General features: G+C 44.0%; 1 protein-coding gene across 2 annotated transcripts in view; it reads right to left on the bottom strand.

The window, feature by feature from the left end:
- The window catches only part of LOC101609433 (two pore calcium channel protein 1-like), a 65,054-nt gene that overhangs the window by 5,175 nt on the left and 36,551 nt on the right, over positions 1 to 23,328 (bottom strand). For both annotated transcript variants that reach the window (XM_045147724.1, XM_045147723.1), the window contains 7 exons: positions 18,223 to 18,367; positions 15,720 to 15,905; positions 6,615 to 6,679; positions 4,171 to 4,258; positions 2,176 to 2,245; positions 1,007 to 1,226; positions 758 to 848 (listed from right to left, as the gene is read on the bottom strand). In XM_045147724.1, the coding sequence (XP_045003659.1) occupies positions 758 to 848; positions 1,007 to 1,226; positions 2,176 to 2,245; positions 4,171 to 4,258; positions 6,615 to 6,679; positions 15,720 to 15,905; positions 18,223 to 18,367 (865 nt within the window). The remainder of the gene's footprint in view (positions 1 to 757; positions 849 to 1,006; positions 1,227 to 2,175; positions 2,246 to 4,170; positions 4,259 to 6,614; positions 6,680 to 15,719; positions 15,906 to 18,222; positions 18,368 to 23,328) is intronic.

The raw sequence follows: 23,328 nt of genomic DNA on the forward strand, positions 1-23,328 counted from the left end.
TCCCATTAAGATCCACCTGGGCCACATGCCCCTCCAACTAGAGTCCAGCAGGCCCACATTCCTATCTTACCAGGATCACCAGGACCATGGACCCATTCCAATAAAATATCCAGAGCCATATTTCCATTCAGTTGGGGTCCTCAGGGTTACATGCCCATGCATCTAGAACCAACCAGGGCCACATTCCCATCCAACTGGGATTGCCAGGGCCTTGTGCCCATCTCACCAAGAACCCAGGGCCATATGCCTATAGAAATGGGATCTCCAGGACCACATTTCCATCCCACTGGAATCTACTAGGAACATGTTCCAATTCCACTGGAATATCCTGGGCAACATTATCATTCTACCCATAGAAGCGTTAAGGACTAGAACAAGAAAATAAGAGAACTAACTCTCGGCTCCAGTAAATCCCAACAGTTGGATGAATTTATGTAGAAGCTGATAGCAGTTCAGAGGGATGTGTTCAAGTTGATTCCATCCCAGTAGGCAAGAGTAGCGAGACAGACCAGAACCTTGTGACTCAAACAACTTGGGAGCTCTGAGGTGTGCATGATATACCCACATGCAAGCCATGTGTAGGCACTTTGAAGACCACAGGTGTGAACGGAAGTGAGGCTGCTTCCTTTACTGGAGAATGAGAGCTTCCCGCCCCCTACCTACACTACAGAGGAAGAAGGGGGAGCAGAAGGGCCAGCCTTCAGCCACTCTGAAAACGAGAAAGCTCAGATTTACAAGGCGTCCGCAGGAAACTCACTTAACGACGAGGATGACGACCACAGCATGGAACAGGATAAAGTACAGCTTTGCAGCCTGGTGGGTCACCAGGGCGAAGCCACCTGCCAGGAGTGGGAAGTTAAGGAACTAGACAGTTCAGTCATTTTAGCAAGCCCTCTAAATGATGCCAATGTATATTCCTCCTCCTAGAAGTTGCTTTTGGCATGCCCCACCCCACCCCAGGGAGCAGACACCCCAACAGATCACACCACCTCCCCAGAAAGGATATCATGCCACTGGTTTACCACCGTGAGCTCTGTCAGCACAATGAAGGACGAAGCAAGGTCATTGAAGTTGTTCTTACAGTACCTATCTCGGGCAAAAGCTGACCCCTTTAAGGCTGGATTCCCACACACCAGAGCATCAGGAGTGGTGAAATTTGGGTCAAAAAAATGGACTTTGCTATGGAACATTTCCATCCCAATGACAGCAAACGCATAGTAGACCACCTAGGGTAAAAGGTATCTGATCACCAGACGGGGCCCAAAGCTGCAGAAGGAGCAGGCAGGAGACCCAGGAAGAGCTGCAGGCGTTAGCCATGTTCCAGGATCCAGTACAACAGGCCACTGGCCTATGCTCAGGAATAGCCACCCTCCTCAGACAAGTCACAAGCAGCATCAAGAGAGTCACCACTTGGCAAGTCTGCCAGAGACATCTGGGCAATCAGTGGAGGGGCAGAAGGCATGGCCAACTGGACCATACTTGGCTTTGCCCTGAGCCTCACAAAGTCAAACAGGAGCACTTAAGTTGTAGCTCAGGCATAGAGCACTTGCCTAGCTTGTGCAAGACCTTAGCATGGAAGAGAATTTGGAGAGTGGCAACTGGTGACTAAGTCAACCTTCCGTTTTTCTATATTAGCGGATTTTTACAAAACCATTATTAATGAAAATAAAAATAACTCTTATTGTAGGGCTCACCAATAGTCAAACTACAGCATGGATTCACCCCTGCATAGGCAACCCCCAAACAACCTGGTCTGACCTTGTTTTCACCCCTGGAGGTCTAAAGGGTCAGCAAGGTCCTTCCTGCCACACAACAAAGGACCTGAGGCCTGGGGGGCAGAGGCACTAACACAGGGTCCCCACATCACTGACAGCCATCTACTAGCTGGGAATACCCACCTGGACCATGGACAAGGAAGGAGCTGTGCTTGGCTTGCCCACTGGACCAGTGGCATGGTGGTACATGCTTTTTTTTTAGTCCCAGCTCTTGGGAGGCAGAGGTAGGAGGATCGCTGTGAGTTCGAGGCCAGCCCAAGAATACATAGTGAGTTCCAGATACACCTGAGCTAGAGCAAAACCCTACCTCAAAAAAAATTTTTAATAAAGTAAGGTGTACAGAGAGTTGCTACAAATGATGATCTTAACACTTCCTTCACATCAAGTAGCACATACTCACAAAGACAAGTCCTCCAAACGTGAGCATGGTGGGGCCAATGTTCATTAAAGTGGTCACTATCACTCGAAATCTAGGAGAAAACAAAGCTGGTAACGCAGGCAGAGGGGAGAGATAGCAAGCAAAACTGACCCCATGCCAGCATTTTCCACTTACTGTTCTCTTCCCTGTATCTGCTGTTGATTTAATGATGCTGGGGCCTTAGCCTATGCTAGGCAAGCACTCTGCCTACCACCAAGCTACATCCTTGGCTATACCTGCTCCATAAATGCTGCTAGGAGTCTGACCTTCCTGGTTTGGTTAGCGGTCCAGGCACCAGGTGAAAGCAGTTAACTTAGCTGTTTTCCCTGAAGCCACGCGTGGCTAGCTCGATGAGCACCGGAAAGAGCAAGAGTGACTTTTCACAAATGCATGGCAAAGCCTGACTTCCCCCACCCCACCTTCTCCTCCATGGAAATCAGAACTGATTAAAGTTGTTCTGGGGATGGAGAGATGGCTCAGCAGTTAAGAAACTTTCCTGCAAAGCCCAAGGACCTGGGTTTGGTTCCCCAGGACACACATAAACCAGATGCACAAGGTGGCCAATGTATCTGGAATTTGTTTGCAGTGGCTAAAGGGCCTGAGGCACCCATTCTTTCTCTACCTGCCTCTCTCATAAATAAACAAACAAATCAGTTATTTTGACACTGCTTTCTGGAAGTTAGTCCCTAATAGATGTGGCTTCCTTGCAACCTTTAGAACGAAGTTACTCTATCAAAAACCAAGGTTTGTGGCCTGAGCAATGGATCAGTTAGTAAAGTATTTTCCAAACAAGCATGAGGACCCAAGTTCAAATCACCAGCACCCACATAAATGCTGGGCATGGCAGCACACACCTGTAATCCCAGTGCTCAAGTGGCAGAGACAGGTGGATCCCCAGGATTGACTGGAAAACTAAGCTAGCTGAATCACTGAGCTCTGGACTCAGCGAGAGACCTGTCTCAGTAAGGTGGACAGAGATTCAGGAAGATGCCTGATGTTGACATCTGGCCTCTACACACATGTGCCCATGCACACCACACACTCAAACATGTAAAAATAACAATCAAAAACTTAATTAACCTGGGCTAGAGTGAGACCATACCTCGGGGGGGGGGGGGGAGCTGACATGGTGGTGCACATCTTTAGTCCCAGCACTTGGGAGGCAGAGGTAAGAGGAACGTTGTGAGTTCAAGGCCTAAGACTACATAGCCTGGACTAGAGGGAGAGTGAGACCATACCTTGAAAAAACAAATGAATGAAAAACTTAATTTAAAAAGAAAAGCAAAGCAAGGCTAGCTGAGGAGCAGGGCGTCGCTGTTACAGCCTGCACCTAGGGAGCCGGTTAGCTGTCTGGGGAGATGGGAGGAAGCAGCAGCAGGTCTGGGGCGGGGGCTGGTGTACTGCCCGCAGGCAGCAGCTGGGGGTGCTAGGCAGCTGTGTCACCCCAACAAAGTCAGCTTTGATGAGGGAAAGAAAAAGACTAGGGAAGGTTCACTGTCCAGTCTTTGGGATGAGACTTTTGGGTTTGTACCCTTGTTCTGCCTCTTGTGAGCCATCACCCCTGGGGAGTGACAAGCTTGCTTGGTTGGATTCAGTGTCATCACCTGCAAACAGTAAAAGTACTTTTGCCAAGTGTTATTGTTAAAGGGATAGTTGGTACAGAGGATGTAACAGTAGGCCTTAGTTAGGTCAGAGTGACCACTCTGAGGAGGTCACCCTTCAAGCAGGCACACTGCAGGGCCATCGGGACATGGACGTGACCAGCACAGTCCGCGCTATAGGGAGAAGACAGCACTGCGCCTTCACCATCTTCACTGGCTTCTGTTGTCTCCCTGCTCCCCCAGAAAACCACTGGCCCTCTCCACAAACTGTGTGCTGGGGGAGTGGGGAAGGGGCAGGACTTCTTCCCACCAGGCCTCCGCGTGACGAGCCACCCAGATGCCATCCCTTCACACTAGACTAGACACTCCTCCACACCTCTGAACGCTCACAATGACCCTTAGGAGTCGCAGAATTCTCAGTATCAGAACAATGTCCAGTATCTGCTGGCTGTTGTATTTTTTTGCTGAAAAAGAAGCACAAACAATCTTTTAGTACTACAGTTTCTCAGCGCCTCTAGCTTGCCCCTTAAAAAAAAAACAAAACTTTATTTATTTGCAAGGAGAGAGAGAGAGAGAGAGAGAGAGGGGGGGGGGGGGGAATGAGGATGGGCACACCAGGGCCTCCAGCCACTGCAAATGTCCTCTAGATGAATGCACCACTCTGTGTATCTGGCTTTATGTGGGCACGGACATCAAACCTGGGTCATTAGGCTTTGCAGGCAAGTGCTTTAACAGCTGAGCCATCTCTCCAGCCCCAAGCTTGCCCCTGTTACTCAGTGAGGCTTGGGACTCTGAGGCTTGGGGAGTGAGTGACACAGCTTCACATCAAGCGAAGGACAATGGGGCTGGGGTGTAGCTCAGATGCATACATAGCCTGTGCAAAGTTCTGGGCCCATCCCAGAACAAGAGAAAGAAGGGAAGAAAGAGGAAGGAGAATGGAGAGAGAAAGGGATGGAAGAAGAGAAAAGGAGGAAGGGAGAAGGGAAATGCAAAGGGAAGGGGAAGGAAGGAGAAAGAGGGGGGAAAGGGAAGAGAAGGGGAAAAGAAGGGAAAGAGGAAAAGGAAGTGGGGGAAGAGAAGAAGCAAAGGAAGAGAGGTAGAAGAAAGGGGGAAGAGGAGAGAGAAGTGGACAATGGCTTTGAGCTCCTGGGAAGTGGGTGCTATCGTGACTCCTCCCACCATCTCGGCCACCAAAGCCAGGCCTGGAGGAAGAGCAGGGAGCCTTCCCTCCGCCCAGCCCCCAAGCTCAGGATCCCGTGGGCGGCTGTAAACTTCACACTCAAGAAGCAAACATGGTTCTGCAGATGCAGAGCACGGCAACAAGCCTTTCCTTCCTCAGAAGGAGAGAAGCTGCATTACCTGAAATAGTCCCAGCTGCTGAGGGCAGGAAGGAGAGAGTGTGCATGAGCTGCGTTAGGTGTGAGCAGAAACAGAGTGACAAGAGGAAGAGGGTGGTAGACAGGGAGGAGGCATGCTTCCTGTCATGGCCAGCATCTAGGTGGGGAGAAAAGGCAGGCAGATGAAAAGGAGAGGCCAGCCCCAAGGCCAAGGCTCAGTTCTGGAGGATAACTAATGAGTCATGATAGAATCCTGCTCATGAAATCTCTAAAATACTACACAGCTAAACATAAAGCTGCTGTCCCTCTCAAGACCTTGAGACTCTCAGAAAAATGAGGAGAGCCGGGTGTGGTGGTGCACGCCTTTAATCCCAGCACTTGGGAGGCAGAGGTAGGAGGATCACCATGAGTTCAAGGCCACCCTGAGACTCCTAGTGAATTCCAGGTGAGCCTGGGCTAGTGAGACCCTACCTCGAAAAGCAAAAAAAAGAAAGAAAGAAAGAAAGAAAGAAAAATCAGGAGAGGGCTGGAGAGATGGTTTAGCCCTTAAGGCACTTGCCTGTGAAGCCTAAGGACCCAGGTTCAATTCCTCAGCACCCAAATAAGCCAGATGCACAAGGTGGTGCATGTGAGTTCATTTGCAGTAGCTAGAGGCCCTGGTGTGCCCATTCTCTCTCTCCCTCTCTGAGTCAAATAAAAAATAATAATTTTTGTTTTTGTTTTTGTTTTGCAAGTAGGGTCTTGCTCTAGCCTAGGCTGACCTGGAATTCACTATGTAGTCTCAGGCTGGCCTTGAAATCACAGCTATCCTCCTGCCTCTGCTCCCAAGTGCTGGGATTAAAGGCATGTGCCACCACACCCAGCTAAAATAAAATATTTTTTTAAAAAAAAGAGATGAGGGGGCTGGAGAGATGGCTTAGCAGTTAAGCGCTTGCCTGTGAAGCCTAAGGACAGTGGTTCAAGGCTCCATTCCCCAGGACCCATGTAAGCCAGAGGTACATGGTGGCACATGTACATGCATCTCTCTCTGTTGCTCTCAAATAAATAAGAAAAATAAACAAAAAGTTTTAACAAAAAAGAGAGAGATGAAGATCAAATCCAGAGTCTCATGCAAGCTAGGTAGGTGCTCTATCCCCAGCCTCTCAGAATATTTTTAATAGTTCTTTTAGGTCTCCTTTCCCTGGCCCAAGAATATTAACAAGACAATGGTTGGCGTTCAAGAAAGACTACTGATTGAGGCCTGGAAAGATGGCTTAGCAGTTAAGGCATTTGCCTGAGAAGCCAAAGGACCCAGGTTCAATCCCCCAGGACCCAAGTAAGCCAGATGCACAAGGAAGTGCATGTATCTGGAGTTCCTTTATAGCAGCTGAAGGCCCTGGCAGGCCTATTCTCCCTCTCTCTCTCTCTAATAAACAAAAATTAAAAAGAAAAGAAAGACTACTGGTTGAATTTCAGATCTCATCAGAGAGCTAGTGGTACTGACCTGATTGAATGCTGGTATTGGTCACAGTGGCCACCAGGGCTGCAATGATGATCAATGTGTCAAACCTAATAGTGCAAAAGCAAAGTTGGTTACAAACAAGGAAAGACCAGTTAAGGTCAGGTCACAATTCTAGGAAAACTTTGACCTAATTTGTCTAATGCAAAGCAACAATGTAGTCATAAAACTCTTAGAAAAATTTTGGGACAATGGATATGAAGCAAGAAACCTTGTGTTTGAACAATCCAAGGGTCATGCATAAGCCACACTGAAGACCCATGCTTGGGAATCTGTAGGAATCAGCTAATTCACGTCCCTTTGTCTTCCACAATAAGGCTGTCTTTTGAAGAATGCTTTTGATTTATTTTCAGAATTGGTGATATTTAACTCTGGTTATCAACTTGACATGATTTAGAGTCACCGTAGAAACAATATCTGGGAAGATTTTCTATATTAGATTAGTTGAAGTGACACCATTACATGGGCTAGGTTCCTAGATTATATGAACAGGAGAAAGCTAGATGAGCACGCAGCATCCATTGCTCTGCTCTTCCTCCTCCTGCTGATGTGATGATGTGAGCTGGCCTCCTGCTCCAGCCATGCTTTCCCCTTCATGAAGGACTCTAGCATCTAGAGATGCATGCTGAAATAAACACTTTTCCTTCCATAAATTGTTCCTGATCAATTGTTTTGTCTCAGCCATGAGAAAGTAATAGATATAAAATGCAAAGTACAATCTTTCTTGGTATTAATTTTATTAAATGCACTATAACTTTTTTTTGTTGTTGTTGTTGTTTTGTTTTTCCAAGGTAGGGTCTTACTCTGCTCAGGCTGACTGGAATTCACTATGTAGTCTCAGGGTGGCCTCAAACTCATGGTAATCCTCCTACCTCTGCCTCCCGAGTGCTGGGATTAAAGGCATGTGCCACCACGCCCGGCTCACTATAACTTTTTTTTTTTTTTTTTTTTTAAATTTTTATTAACATTTTCCATGATTATAAAATATATCCCATGGTAATTCCCTCCCTCCCCACCCCCACACTTTCCCGTTTGAAATTCCATTCTCAATCATATTACCTCCCCATTACAATCATTGTAATTACATATATACAATATCAACCTATTAAGTATCCTCCTCCCTTCCTTTCTCCACCCTTTATGTCTCCTTTTCAACTTACTGGCCTCTGCTACTAAGTATTTTCATTCTCACACAGAAGCCCAGTCATCTGTAGCTAGGATCCCCATATGAGGGAGAACATGTGGCGCTTGGCTTTCTGGGCCTGGGTTACCTGACTTAGTATAATATTTTCCAGGTCCATCCATTTTTCTGCAAATTTCATAACTTCATTTTTCTTTACCGCTGAGTAGAACTCCATTGTATAAATGTACCACATCTTCATTATCCACTCATCTGTTGAGGGACATCTAGGCTGGTTCCATTTCCCAGGTATTATAAATTGAGCAGCAATAAACATGGTTGAGCATGTACTTCTAAGGAAATGAGATGAATCCTTTGGATATATGCCTAGGAGTGCTATAGCTGGGTCATATGGTAGATCAATCTCTAGCTGCTTTAGGAACCTCCACACTGTTTTCCACAATGGCTGGACCAGATTGCATTCCCACCAGCAGTGCAGAAGGGTTCCTTTTTTTCCACATCCCCGCCAACATTTATGATCATTTGTTTTCATGATGGTGGCCAATCTGACAGGAGTGAGATGGAATCTCAATGTAGTTTTAATCTGCATTTCCCTGATGACTAGTGACGTAGAACATTTTTTTAGATGCTTATATGCCATTCGTATTTCTTCCTTTGAGAACTCTCTATTTAGCTCCTTAGCCCATTTTTTGATTGGCCTGTTTGATTCCTTATTAGTTAACTTTTTGAGTTCTTTGTATATCCTAGATATTAATCCTTTATCAGATATATAGCTGGCGAAGATTTTTTCCCATTCTGTAGGTTGCCTTTTTTCTTTTTTCACTGTGTCCTTTGCGGTGCAAAATCTTTGTAATTTCATTAGGTCCCAGTGGTTAATCTGTGGTTTTATTACCTGGGCAATTGGGGTTGTATTTAGAAAGTCTTTGCCAAGACCAATATGTTGGAGGGTTTCCCCTACTTTTTCCTCTAGCAGTTTCAAAGTTTCCGGTCTGATGTTAAGGTCTTTAATCCATTTGGACTTAATTCTTGTGCATGGCGAGAGAGAAGAATCTATTTTCATCCTTCTGCAGATATTTATCCAGTTTTCAAAACACCATTTGCTGAAGAGGCTGTCTCTTCTCCAATGAGTATTTTTGGCATTTTTATCGAATATCAGGTGGCTATAGCTACTTGGGCTTACATCTGGGTCCTCTATTCTGTTCCACTGATCTACATGTCTGTTTTTGTGCCAGTACCATGCTGTTTTTGTTACTATGGCTCTGTAGTATAGGTTAAAATCAGGTATGGTGATACCACCAGCCTCTTTTTTGTTGCTCAGTATTATTTTAGATATTCGAGGTTTTTTATGATTCCAAATGAATTTTTGGATTGTTTTTTCTTTTTTTGTTTTTTTAATTTTTTTTTAAATTTATTTATTTGAGAGCGACAGACACAGAGAGAAAGACAGATAGAGGGAGAGAGAGAGAATGGGCGCGCCAGGGCTTCCAGCCTCTGCAAACGAACTCCAGACGCGTGCGCCCCCTTGTGCATCTGGCTAACGTGGGACCTGGGGAACCGAGCCTCGAACCAGGGTCCGTAGGCTTCACAGGCAAGCGCTTAACCGCTAAGCCATCTCTCCAGCCCTGGATTGTTTTTTCTATTTCCATGAAGAAAGCCTTTGGAATTTTGATAGGGATTGCATTAAATGTGTAGATTGCTTTAGGTAAGATTGCCATTTTCACGATATTGATTCTTCCAAGCCAGGAACAAGGGATGTTTCTCCACTTTCTAGTGTCTTCTGCAATTTCTCGCTTGAGTGTCTTAAAGTTCTCATTGTATAGATTCTTTACTTCCTTAGTTAGGTTTATTCCAAGGTATTTTATTTTTTTTGATGCAATTGTGAATGGGAGTGATTCTCTGATTTCATCCTCTGTGTGTTTGTTGTTAGCATATATGAAGGCTACTGATTTCTGTGTATTTATTTTGTATCCTGCTACATTGCTGTAGGTTTTGATTAGCTCTAACAGCTTGCTAGTAGAGTCTTTAGGGTCCTTTATGTATAGAATCATGTCATCTGCAAATAATGATAGCTTGATTTCTTCCTTTCCAATTTGTATCCCTTTTATGTGTGTCTCTTGCCTTATTGCTATGGCTAAGACTTCCAAAACTATATTAAATAGAAGTGGAGACAGTGGACACCCTTGTCTTGTTCCTGATTTTAGTGGAAAAGCTTCCAGTTTTTCCCCATTTAGTAATATGTTGGCTGTAGGCTTGTCATAAATAGCCTTTATTATATTGAGATATGTTCCTTCTATTCCCAGTCTCTGTAGGACTTTTATCATGAAGGGATGTTGGATTTTGTCAAATGCTTTCTCTGCATCTAATGAGATGATCATGTGATTTTTGTCCTTCAACCCATTTATGTAATGTATTACATTTATAGATTTGCGTATGTTGAACCATCCCTGCATCTCTGGGATAAAGCCTACTTGGTCAGGGTGAATGATCTTTTTGATATACTCTTGTATTCTGTTTGCCAATATTTTGTTGAGAATTTTTGCATCTATGTTCATGAGGGAGATTGGTCTGTAATTTTCTTTTTTTGTTCTATCTTTGCCTGGTTTTGGTATCAGGGTGATGCTGGCCTCATAGAAGGAGTTTGGTAGGATTCCTTCTTTTTCTATTTCCTGGAAAAGCTTAAGAAGCAATGGTGTTAGCTCTTCCTTAAAAGTCTGGTAAAATTCAGCAGTGAATCCATCCGGGCCTGGGCTTTTTTTAGTTGGGAGATTATTGATAACTGCTCGGATCTCCATGTTTGTTATAGGTCTATTTAAGTGATTAATCTCATTTTGATTTAATTTAGGTAGGTCATATAGATCAAGGAAATCATCCATTTCTTTCAGATTTTCATACTTTGTGGAGTATATGCTTTTATAGTATGTCCCTATAATTTTTTGAATTTCTCTGGAATCTGTTGTGATGTTACCTTGTTCATCTCTGATTTTATTAATTTGTGTCTCTTCTCTCTTTCTTTTGGTCAGATTTGCTAAGGGTTTATCAATCTTGTTTATCCTTTCAAAGAACCAACTCTTTGTTTCATTAATTCTTTGGATTGTTCTTTTTGTTTCTATTTCATTAATTTCTGCCCTAATCTTTATTATTTCTTCCCGTCTACTACTTTTTGGTTTGCCTTGTTCTTCTTTTTCCAAGGCTTTAAGGCGAAGCATTAGGTCGTTTACTTGCGACCTTTCTAATTTCTTAATATAGGCACTTAAGGCTATAAATTTACCTCTTAGAACTGCCTTCATTGTGTCCCAGAGATTTTGGTATGTTGTGTTCTCATTATCATTTGACTCTATAAATTTTTTGATTTCCTTTTTGATTTCTTCATTGACCCACTCATCATTTAGTAGTGTATTGTTTAGCTTCCATGATTTTGTGTATGCTCTATAGCCTTTCTTGCTACTGATTTGTAGTTTAATTCCATTGTGGTCAGATAGAATGCAAGGAATTATTTCAATTTTCCTGAATTTGTTAAGATTTGCTTTGTCCTAATATATGGTCTATTTTAGAGAATGTTCCATGTGCTGCTGAAAAGAATGTATATTCTGCAGCCTTTGGATGAAATGTCCTGTATATATCTGTTAGGTCCATATCTTCTATGACCTCATTTAGTCCAGATGCCTCTCTGTTTATTCTTTCCCTGGATGACCTGTCAATTGATGAGAGTGGGGTGTTAAAGTCACCCACCACCACCGTGTTTGGTGTTATCTGTGACCTTAGTTCTAATAGTGTTTGTTTGACGAATTTGGGAGCCCCCATGTTAGGTGCATATATGTTTAGGATTGTAATGTCCTCCTGTTGGAGTGTGCCCTTAATCAATATAAAGTGACCTTCCTTATCTTTTTTGACTAACTTCGGACTAAAGTCCACCCTGTCTGATATTAGGATAGCAACCCCTGCTTGTTTTCTAGGCCCATTTGCTTGAAACACCGTCTTCCAACCTTTCACCCTAAGATAATGTCTATCCTTTGTAGAAAGGTGAGTTTCTTGAAGACAACAAATTGTAGGATCCTGCTTTTTAACCCAGTCTGCAAATCTATGTCTTTTCGTTGGGGCATTGAGACCGTTGATATTAAGAGATATTATTGAAAGGTGTGTATTTATGTTTGCCATTTTTGTGTGTGTGTGTGTGTGTGTTACTGGTTCTACCTGTGCTCTCTTCTGTTAACTGGTATTTGAGTATGGCTGGTTTTTTCTAGGTTCCTTATATGTGTGCTTTTCCTTTTGTTCAGCATGGAGGATTCTATCAAGTATTTTCTGTAGAGCTGGTTTTGTCTTCAGATATTCCTTTAACCTGCTTTTGTCATGGAATGTCTTTATTTCTCCATCTATTTGGATGGATAACTTTGCAGGATAAAGTAACCTTGGTTGACAGTTGTTATCTTTCAGAACTTGGAATATATCACTCCAGGCCCTTCTGGCTTTAAAAGTTTGTGTTGAATAATCTGCTGTAATCCTGATGGGCTTGCTTTTGTAGGTAACTTGATTTTTCTCTCTAACTGCTTTCAATATTTTTTCTTTGGTTTGTGTGTTTGGAAGTTTGAGTATAATGTGGCGAGGAGAGTTTCTTTCTGGGTTTTGTCTGGCTGGGGTTCTAAAGGCTTCCTGTATCTGTATTGGCACCTCTTTCCCAATTTGGGGAAAATTTTCCTCTATGATTTTGTTGAAGATGCCTACTATGCCTCTGGAGTGGAATTCTTCTCCTTCTACTATGCCCTGAATTCTTATATTGGATCTTTTCATAGTGTCCCGAATATCTTGAAATTCCCACTCATACTTTTCTATAAGTTTGTCTTTCTCTTTGTTGGACTGCATTAGGTCTGCCACCTGATCTTCTAGCTTAGATATTCTGTCCTCTCCCTCATCCATCCTACTGGTGAGATTTTCTACAGAGTTTTTTATTTCATTAACTGTGTTCTTCATTGCTAGTAATTCTGACTGGTTTTTCTTTATTATTTCTATTTCTCTATTTATGTCTTGTATTGCCTTCTTTATTTCATTAAATTGGTGTCCTGCCTCTTCTTTGATTCCTTTGATTTCCTCTTTGATTTCCTCTTTGATTTCTTCTTTGATTGTTTTCATGTGTTCTTTGACCTCTTTGAGCATATTTATAATTATTCTTTTGAACTCTTTCTCAGGCATTTCCTCTAACTCTTTCTCAGTGGAGGACATTTCTGATGCATTAATACTTTTAGGTGGATTTATATCGTCTTGCTTTTTAGTGTTTCTTGTGTTATAATGTATATATTTTTGCATCTTGGATTAAGTTAATGCTTGGATTTTCTAGCTAGCTGTGTATTCTTAGCTGTATCAATTGATTTGGTGTAAAATATTTTCAGGGTAGGACCTTAAGGTATTAGGTGTGGCTCTTAAGACTCTCAGAGTATCTACAAAGATGTTCTTAGGGGTTGAGTTTCCCTGCTATAGGAGTATTCAAGCAGGCTGAGTGGAATAATATACTGGTAGATTCTACAATTTAGCTAAACACTGTACCCATTCCATCAAAAACAGCCCCGAGTATGTATGCAAGAGTAGTTATTATAATGACCAGATCCTCTATCAACAAAGAGGTTTAGATTTCTGGTCTGTTGAGGTATCCAAGTCAGCTTGTGACCAGGTGAGACCCTTCCCTGGTGCAATCCCAGTTACCTTGGGTGATTGTGGTCTCAGTCAAGTTGCTGCCTGGGTCGTCGGGCTGCTGTTCTGATTTCTGGAGCTGGGCACTTGCTTTTCCTACGGGGCAAACTGAGCTGCTGCCGCCGCCTCTGCAGCTGTTGTAGGTGCCACCGCCGGAGCCCCCACCACTGCTGAAGCTGCCGTTGCCGTGTCCACCGCTGCTGCTCACCCCGAAGCCGCTGCTCTCCTGGGTCCGCTGCTGCTGGGGCCACTGGTACCGGTGCTGGAGCCGTTGAAGTTGCTGCCAAATTCTGCTCCTGCTTGGGTCCCGCCGTCAGCCCAAGTTGGCGTGGCCGGGTCCCGGGCTGCTGCTGTGTTCGCTGGAGCTGGGTTCAGGCGGCAGGGGAGGGGAGGGAGCCGCGGCTGTTCTGGTTGTATCGTGAGCTTTTACCTCGCGGTCTGCTCCTCCCTCCGTTGCTCGCTGCCACTCTCCCCTCACGTTTCCCGAGTTGCGGAGAGCGCGGTGTGAGGGGAAAATCCCGCACCTGGCTTGTCCTGCGGCTCGAGCCGAGAGTCCGGCGGTTTTCTGCCACTCCGCGGTTGCGGCGGGTAGCTGAGCCGCCCCGGAGCCGCTGTTCCCAGCTGTGCAGGCTCTGGATGCTCTATAACTCTTCCACTTCTCCGCTGCCGCCTCAACTTCCTATACACCTCACTTTTTAGTAAAAGTGTTATTTTGCTGAGTTTTTTTTGGTCTTCCCCCCCCAGGCTGTTTTGGCGTGGTACCTACGCCGCCATCTTAACCGGAAGTCCTCACTATAACTTTTTAACTGAAGAAGAAATTCATTATGCCATGTTTGCTGATAATGATACCAAAGAAGAAGAAAACACTGGACAATACTGACCAGCTCCCCTTTGGCCACATGCACTTTGTGACAAGTTTCCTGGCTTATAGAGTGGTGATCACAGAGATCCAACTCTGACCAGCTGTGTATTAATTGAATCTGGTGGCTTTGTGTCCTGCAGGTCTGGGTACACAGAGTGACACACAAGGCACACCAGTCACTGTGCCACAAAAAGACTACAGCATGGAGAAGAAGGGGCTATCAAGTAGACACAGGCCCTCCAGCGAAGAGCTCGCTACAGTCCCCACTGTCTAGCCTCAATGGGTGAATTTCCTCATGAGACTAGAGTGGGCTGAGGAAGCTGTAGAAGGAATTGTTTCCCTGAATATGATGTTCTAGACTATTAACAAGAAATACACATCTGTTCCCAATTCCTGGCCAGAGCTCCTTAAATCCTTGTGAGTTGACACCGGCTCTTGTTAGAACACAGGTGTAGTCTCTTTAGGAGGGCAGATGCTGCCTGGGGTTCATAAGTGGGTGGGAAGACAAGACCACTCCTTTGCTGCCACAGACCCCAAGGCCACTTTGGATCCTGCCTAGTGTCTTCTTGACTCCCTCCACCCCTACCCAGCACCTCTGTGGCATGTAGTACCAGGCTAGATGTACACTGAATCACGTGGTAGAAACCTATAAGAGACATCTATCTCACTTTTTTCTTCAGAACAGAAGCACCCCGCCATCTTGTGGTATAACAACCTCCTCTACTAAACCTCACCCATAAATATCTCTACCAAACCTGTCTGAACATTTCTGGTTCCTCTTCTGTGATAATAATAGCACAACTCTATAGACAGACCATGTCAGAATCAAATCAAAATTGTGGGACACTCCTCTGATGTTCAGTTGGTTGATATGAATAAAACTCCTAAACATCTGATGTCAGAACTATTGTCAGAGACCACAGAAAAATTTTATCTTCCTCTTTTTTAAATTTTTATTTATTTATTTGAGAGCAACAGACAGAGAGGAAAGAGGGAGAGGGAGAGAGAGAGAATGGATGCACCAGGGCCTCCAGCCACTGCAAATGAACTCCAGATATATGCGCCCTCTTGTGCATCTGGCTTACATGGGTCCTGGAGAATCGAGCCTCAAACCAGGGTCATTAGGCTTCATAAGAAAGTGCTTAACCACTAAGCCATCTCTCCAGTCCTATCTCCCTCTTTTTAAAGATGATTTGCAACTCCAAGATGCCATGTCTGTGAGTCTAATTTTAGCTATAGTCAGTTCAAAGCTTTCATTGAACCAGATGTTCCCAAGATCTCATTACACAACACCTCAAAATTCAGCAGATAGAGCTTTGAGACCTGCAGCCATGGGTCCCAAATTATAATAGGAAGTCTGCTTTCAAGCTTACAGTCACCTCTCCCCTCCAATGACACATACACTCACCAGTTCCAAAACTGCCTCCTTCCAAAGTAGGCTGTGGGCTCATATGTGTACAGCTTCAGGAGAATCTCCATGACATAGAGAGAAAGGAAAAGCCATTCTGCGCAGGAAATAAAGGGATTTTTCTCATCCAGAGCAATGAATATGGCGTTGATTAGAATGATGATATCATAAATCCAGACAAAAATTCTGTCATGAAGGGGGAAAAAGAAAGAAAGTGTGATCCTATTACCAGCATCTGAATAAAAGGACCAAAACCCTGTTTGAGGTCCTACAGGGCTACTTTATTTCCTGGCAACATGATTAATATGAGATCTCCTCAGCACATCCACTCCTTTTCTATGCATAAGTGCAGCCTGGCCCTGCAGCTGACCAGGGACAGCCTGCTCTCCAAGAGGAAATGGAGGGGAGTGGGGAACAGAGGGGTTTCCCTTGAGGGGAAGCAGCTGGGCCAGGTGAAGCTTCAGGTAGAATGGGGCAGGAAGAAGGTTTATGGTTCATCATGAGAAGGACCCTAGAAGTTCACATCCTTAGCTAAGAAAACTTATACAAACCACTTCTAAGCACACCAGCTTTCCAGAGGACTAGTCTGCCCATCTCTCCTCACTGGGTATGAGAGAAAGCCGAGAAACAAGCTGGACATGCACATACCTATAATCCCAGCATTCTAAGACTGAGGAAGGAGGACTGCCATGAGTTTGAGGTCAGCCTGAGCTACATAGTTCCAGGCTAGCCTGGGTTACAGGGTGAGACATTGCCTTAAAAAATACTTTAAAAAACAGGCTAGAAGTGATGGGATCCCTTCCAGTGAGTTGTTTGGCCAGGGAGGTCCCTGATGCCCCCAAAACATTATAGGCCATTGCCGAGGCCCTTGGTTTCCCACCAGGAATAGATGGTAAGACCAATTGCTGAAGACTCCAAATACTTGGGCTGCAAGGCCACTGAGAAATCCTGCTGGAACTGAGATGATAACCTCCTCCATGTAGACCAGATGACAGAAAACTGGAAGAAGCTATTCTGCATGCAGTTCAATGGGAGAAAGAGATACCACCAATGAAGATGCTCAACAGTGGGCACTGCAAGCCTTATAGGCCAAATGAGCCAACCAGTGCAATACTGGCAGGTCTGTCATGGTGGAAACCAAATGCCCTCTAATTGGACTAGAGGTCTGCTCCATGGGAGGGAATACATCCCTAATACTGAAAACTTAAAACAGGGGTAGTCATGAGCCCTAGGGGTATAACGTCTGCTGCTGTCTGGCTAAACATATATAATATGCATATCAAACTGCCCAGTAAGCACTTCTCTTAATGTTCATACACTTATATTAATGCTATTCTCGCTTTTGGTAGAGAATTTTCTCTTTTCAGATGGCAGTGACCTTGGGATGACTCAGGAGGCATCATTGTACTAGAAAGAAGTGACTGGAGTGCTCAGTACTGCAATATCTCTATCACACCTTCCAAGGCTCAGGGTCTCTTGTGGAAGAGGTGGCAGAAAGAATGTAAGTGCCAAAGGAAGGGTAGGACTCCTTACAACGTGCTCCACCCCCCACACAAAATGGCCTGTATATCCATGACCTCACAGTGCCTGATACTACCTACACAAGACCATCATAATAGGAGGAAAAGATGATGACATTAAAATAAAAGAGAGACTGATTGAGATGGGGAGAATGGAGTTTTAAAGGGGAAAGTGGGGGAAGGGAGGGTATTACCACGGGATAGTTTTTATAATCATGGAAGTTGTTAATGAAAAAAAAATTAAAAAAAAAAAAAAAACAGGGCTGGAGGGATGGCTTAGCAGTTAACACGTTTGCTTTCAAGACCAAAGGACCCAGGTTTGATTCCTCAGGACCCACATGAGCCAGATGCACAAGGGGACACTTGCATCTGGAGTTCATTTGCAGTGGCTGGAGGACCTGGTATGCTCATTATCCCTCCCTCTCTGTCCCTCTCCCTCTCCCCCCATCTCTCTTAAATAAATAAATAAAAACTTAAAAAATAAAAAACTGGAAAGCAGAATATGATAACCAGGATGCAAATCAACTTTTGGGTTCTAGAATAGGCTGCACCAGAAGGCTCCAGTGCCAGCCTTTGCCTCAAAGAGTCCTCCCACGAACACAGCTACGGAAGGATGCCCCATCCCAGGGCTCCAACAAAACAAGTTCATGAATTCTGACCACATAGTTCTCAGAATCAAAGTGCCATGTTTCCTATCAACTTCATGGGGCTGACGTGTCTTGCATTCAGAGACATGTCAACTTCCCTGGCTCAGAAAGCATGGCCGCTCTGTGACCCCTGACCATGTTGGGAGGCATCACAGACAGCAGCATAATCCAGAAGGCTAGTCTTTCAGCTAAGGTCAAGCACAGTTGTTCCAAATGCCTTCCACACCCCTCTGAGAATACAGCAGCTCTGATGATGAAACACGTTCAGCCCAGTCGGTATTAACAGTCTTCATTTTATAAAGAGAACTGAAAGAAAACTGCCCCCGCCTCACTTGCCTGTGCCTAACCATCCTCTGGACCAGAAGACTTGCAGAAGATTGGTAGATCCATGGTACCCAGGATTCCAGTGGATGTCTCTTGATGTTGACAGTGACCACTTGGATGTTGAGGAGGTCAGCCAAACGGAGAAAATTCATTTTATCTGTAATGAGAGAAAACATGACCCACAATTTATGCCTATTATGAAACTAAGGTCCAAAAACTGGAGCCTTCTGGGGCAGCCTTTCTAGAACCCAAAAGTTGATTTGGATCCTGGTTATCATATTTTGCTTTCCAATTTTCTGTTTTTTTAACTTTTTTTAATTATTTATTTATTTGGGAGAAAGAGAGAGAGAGAATGGGTGTGTCAGGGCCTCCAGCCACTGAAAACAAACTCCAGATGCGTGTGCCCCCTTGTGCATCTGGCTAACGTGGGTCAAAATGTGCAGTGTCGCTACTTCTTTGAAAACCAAATGGATGCTCTAGAAACTGGAAGTAAAGTCGTTGATACAAGTTGCAGTTGCAGCTCAGATTTAGCTGAGACAAAGGACTGGTGCTGGAGTTTTCTTTTCTTTTTTTTTTTTTTTAAATTTTTATTAACATTTTCCATGATTATAAAATATATCCCATGGTAATTCCCTCCCTCCCCACCCCCACACTTTCCCGTTTGAAATTCCATTCTCCATCATATTACCTCCCCATTACAATCATTGTAATTACATATATACAATATCAACCTATTAAGTATCCTCCTCCCTTCCTTTCTCCACCCTTTATGTCTCCTTTTCAACTTACTGGCCTCTGCTACTAAGTATTTTCATTCTCACACAGAAGCCCAGTCATCTGTAGCTAGGATCCCCATATGAGGGAGAACATGTGGCACTTGGCTTTCTGGTTTTCTTTTATTTGGTAGTGTTAGGGACTGAACCTCGGGCCTTATATGTGCTAGGGAAGCACTACCCCACTGAGGTGCAATCTCAGTTTCTCATCTAGAATGTCTGGAAGAGTCCCAGGTCTCTGCTTCAGTTTTCAGAAATAAGCAGAGAATGGGGGTGTGTGGGTGGCACCACAGTGTGGTTTACGAATGAAAGATGTGGCAGAACCACCACCAACACACACCTGGCAAAGCAAAGGCCTTGCTGCGTCAGAAGTACGGCCTCAAGAGAGGGCGTGGCCCAATTACATGAGTCCTACAGTAATACTATTGAAGGAATACCATATACTAATGTTTCTAGCTTATACTAGCTTAGATGGAATATCGTCTATATATGTATAAGAAATGTAAATGCTCCTAGGACTTCCAGTGAAGCAACAGATGTTGCATTTCCCTCCTCTGAAACTGCAGCAGGGGAGATTCCTCTGAAGGTGCTGACAAGAATTCCATGACTCCGAGCCTGACCCCTTTGGACAATATGAGACGGCTGCCTATACTTAATCCTATTTGACAGAACCCTGCACTTGTGATGTAAATCTCTCCCCTCTCTAAGCACAGGAGAATTCAGATAAAGGATTGTAAAAGGAATATAAATCTAGCACAACCTGAGTTCAGGGCCTCTGTCAGGTTTCTGGCATTAGCCAGCAGAAGTCCACGCATGAATACAGGCTCTCTCCCTTTCTCTGAAGTGGATTTTGCCTGACTATTCTCATCGACTCATTAACTCCTATAATAATATCAAACATCTTTAATACTGTATGGTCCTCAGAACCTGAAAGAACATGAGTCCATCAAGTTGGGTGAAAAGTACACTTTGCACACACTAAGATCTGCCCAGCTCTCAAGCCTGTGGAGCAAGGAGGAGAGCACACCTGCACACCTTAATAACCAAAGACGCACAAGACCCACCCAGGCAGAAGGAGAGCCTTGCAGACGTAATTGCACCTGTAACTCGAATCCAGGGACTTTGGCTATATGACCACCACCACCAGGTTACGGAGACACTAAGATCACAACATTACTAGGGCTTGGGGTGACATATCTGGGACACTGACCAACCGAGGGCTACTAAACAGCTTCAATCAACAAGGATATAAGTCATCAATTCCACTAGAACCACATCTTCTCTCTCCCCAGCTCTCTCCCTCCCTCTCTCGTGTGTATGTTTTTTGAGGCAAGTTCTTACTCTAGCCCAGGCTACCTGGAACTCACAGTGATTCTCCTACGTCTGCTTCCCAAGTGCTGGCATTAAAGGTGTGCATCACCACACCCAGCCTAGATCCATATCTTTTACAGGAAAGACTGTAACAATTTCATGCTCAAGTTATTTGTATGTGATTTAAATATTATAGCAGGGCTGGAGAGATGGCTTAGCGGTTAAGCGCTTGCCTGTGAAGCCTAAGGACCCCGGTTCGAGGCTCGGTTCCCCAGGTCCCACGTTAGTTGATGCACAAGGGGGCGCACGCGTCTGGAGTTCATTTGCAGAGGCTGGAAGCTCTGGCACGCCCATTCTCTCTCTCTCCCTCTATCTGTCTTTCTCTCTGTGTCTGTCGCTCTCAAATAAATAAAAAAATTTTTTTTAATTATTAAAATTATTAATTATTAAATGTTATAGCACAGACAGCAACAAGCCCATTTTGATAAAGGCATGTCAGCAAATACATCAGGCACATCAGGCTTTGTAGGCCAGATCATTTCTGTCTTGACTGTTTTTGTTTTTGTTTTTTTTTTTTTCAGTAAAGCACAAAAGTAGATTTTAGATAGCACAGAAGTGAATGAGTGTGGCTATGCTCCCAATAAAACTTGGTTCATAAAAACACAGTGAGCCATGGGTAGCCAGTGGGCTGCAGCCAGCCAATCCTGTTGCAGATAGATTATCTGTCTCATATTTTCTTTGTTAACAATGATGAAGTACTGTGAAATGTTTATATGTATCAAAACATCACATGGGGGACTGGGAAGATGATTTAACAGTTAAACATACTTGGGTGCAAAGCCTGACTGCCTGGTTTCAATACCCCAGCACCCACATACAGTCAGATGCACAAAGTGGCACATGCATCTGGGATTCATCTGCAGCAGCAACAGACCCTGGCATGGCCATTCTTTCACTCTCCTTTTCTCTCTCTCTATCTCTTCCTCTCTCTCTCCCTCCCTCCTAAGTAAAAATATTTTTTAAATAGCACATGGTATCCCAAAACATGAATAATATTTATCCTTGTATCTGTTAAAATACTTAAAAATACTTAAAATACTTAAAACATCTTTTGAAAAGATTGAAAACTTAAAAAATCACTAGGGAGAGCTGGAGAGATTGTCTAATGGTTAAGGTACTTACCTGCAAAGCCAAAGGACCCAGGTTTGATTCTCCAGGACCTATGTAAGCAAGATGTACAAGGTGGCACATACATCTGGAGTTCATTTGCAGTGGCTGAAGGCCCTGGTATGCCCAACCTGCCCCCACCTTTTTCTCTCTCTCAAATAAACAAAAAATAAAATAAAACAAAAAATCTTTTCAAAAAATCATTAGGGAAAAATAATCATATCCAGCCCTTTCTTTTTATAAATTCTATATCTCAATTCATCATAAAAAACTTTCAGTACTAACAGAATCCCAGTGTTGAGCCTTGCAATCCATGAGGCCTCGCAAGGCTGATCAAGGGAAGAGAGAGAGAAGGCTCTCTCATAGATTTACCATATGATCCAGTTATAGCACTCCTAGACATATATCCTAATGACTCTTCTCACTACCTTAGAGGTACTTGTACAACCATGTTTACTGCTGCTCTAAAAATAGATTTACCATATGATCCAGTTATAGCACTCCTAGACATATATCCTAATGACTCTTCTCACTACCTTAGAGGTACTTGTACAACCATGTTTACTGCTGCTCTAGTCACAATAGCTAGGAAATGGAACCAGCCTAGATGTCCATCCACAGATGAGTGGATAATAAAGATGTGGTACATCTACACAATGGAGTTCTATTCAGCAGTAAAGAAAAGTGAAATTATAAAATTTGCAGGGAAATAAATGGATCTGAAAAGGGATTATATTAAGTGAGGTAACCCAGGCCCAGGAAGCCAAATGTCACATGTTCTCACTCATATGTGAACCTTAGCTACAAATGTTTAGACTTGTGTATGAGCTGGAACCAAAAAATCAATAGCAGAGGCCAGGAAGCTAGAAAAAGGCTATAAGGGAGAGAGGAGAAGAACTTTAGGGGATGGCATTGCATATATGTAAGTAGAAGAACAGATCACAGGGAGGGAAAAGGCCTAAGTGAGGCCAGGGGAAGAGACTGAGTAAGAGAAGGGTGGGGGAGGGTCAATCAAAATTCAAGATATTCTGAATAAGACATATGAAAGCCTACTTCTTTGGATAATGGCACATCCAGAAGCCATAGACTGCTACTAGAAAATTTTCAGTGCCAGGGACAGAATGCCTTCCAGTGAGTTCTTGGCCAGGGAGATCTCTATTGCCTCCAAAACGTTACAGGCTATTGCCAAGGCTCTTGGTTTTCCACAAGTAACAGATGGTAAGGCCCTATTGCTAAAGACTTCACGTGCATGGGCAGCAAGGTCACTGAAAATTCAAGCTGGTGCTGAGCTGAAAACCTTCTCCCTATAGAGCACCCAACTGAAAGCTGGGAAAAGCTGTACTGTATGCAGTCCTATGGGAGACAGAAGTCATCAGTGGTGAAAACAGTGGACACTGGAAGTCTCAAGTTTGGCCAGACAGGCCAAATGACCAAACAGGTACAGTAGTAGCATGTCTGCTCTTGGGGAAACCAATTGCTCTCTAATTCGACTAGAGGCCAGCTCTATGGGAGGGAATACATGCCTGGTACTGAAAACCTAATAAAAAGCCTATGGCAGCCGAGTGATGGTATACGCCTTTAATCCTAGCATTTGGGAGGCAGAGGTAGGAGGATCACCATGAGTTTTAGGCCACCCAGGTCAGCCTAAGAGCTAGAGTGAGCCCCTATCTCAGGAAAAAAAAAAAAAAAAAAAAAAACCTATGGCAGGGGAGGTCATGAGCCTTATGGGTATAAAGCCTGCTCTTGTCTGGCTAAATGCATATATTATGCTTACTAAACTGCCCTGAAAGCACTACACTTAATGTTCACACTCATATATTAATACTACTCTCACCTTTGGTTAGAGAAGCTTCTCTTTTCAGATGGT

Source organism: Jaculus jaculus, chromosome 4 (assembly GCF_020740685.1).
Source record: "Jaculus jaculus isolate mJacJac1 chromosome 4, mJacJac1.mat.Y.cur, whole genome shotgun sequence".
Taxonomy (NCBI): Eukaryota; Metazoa; Chordata; class Mammalia; order Rodentia; family Dipodidae; genus Jaculus; species Jaculus jaculus.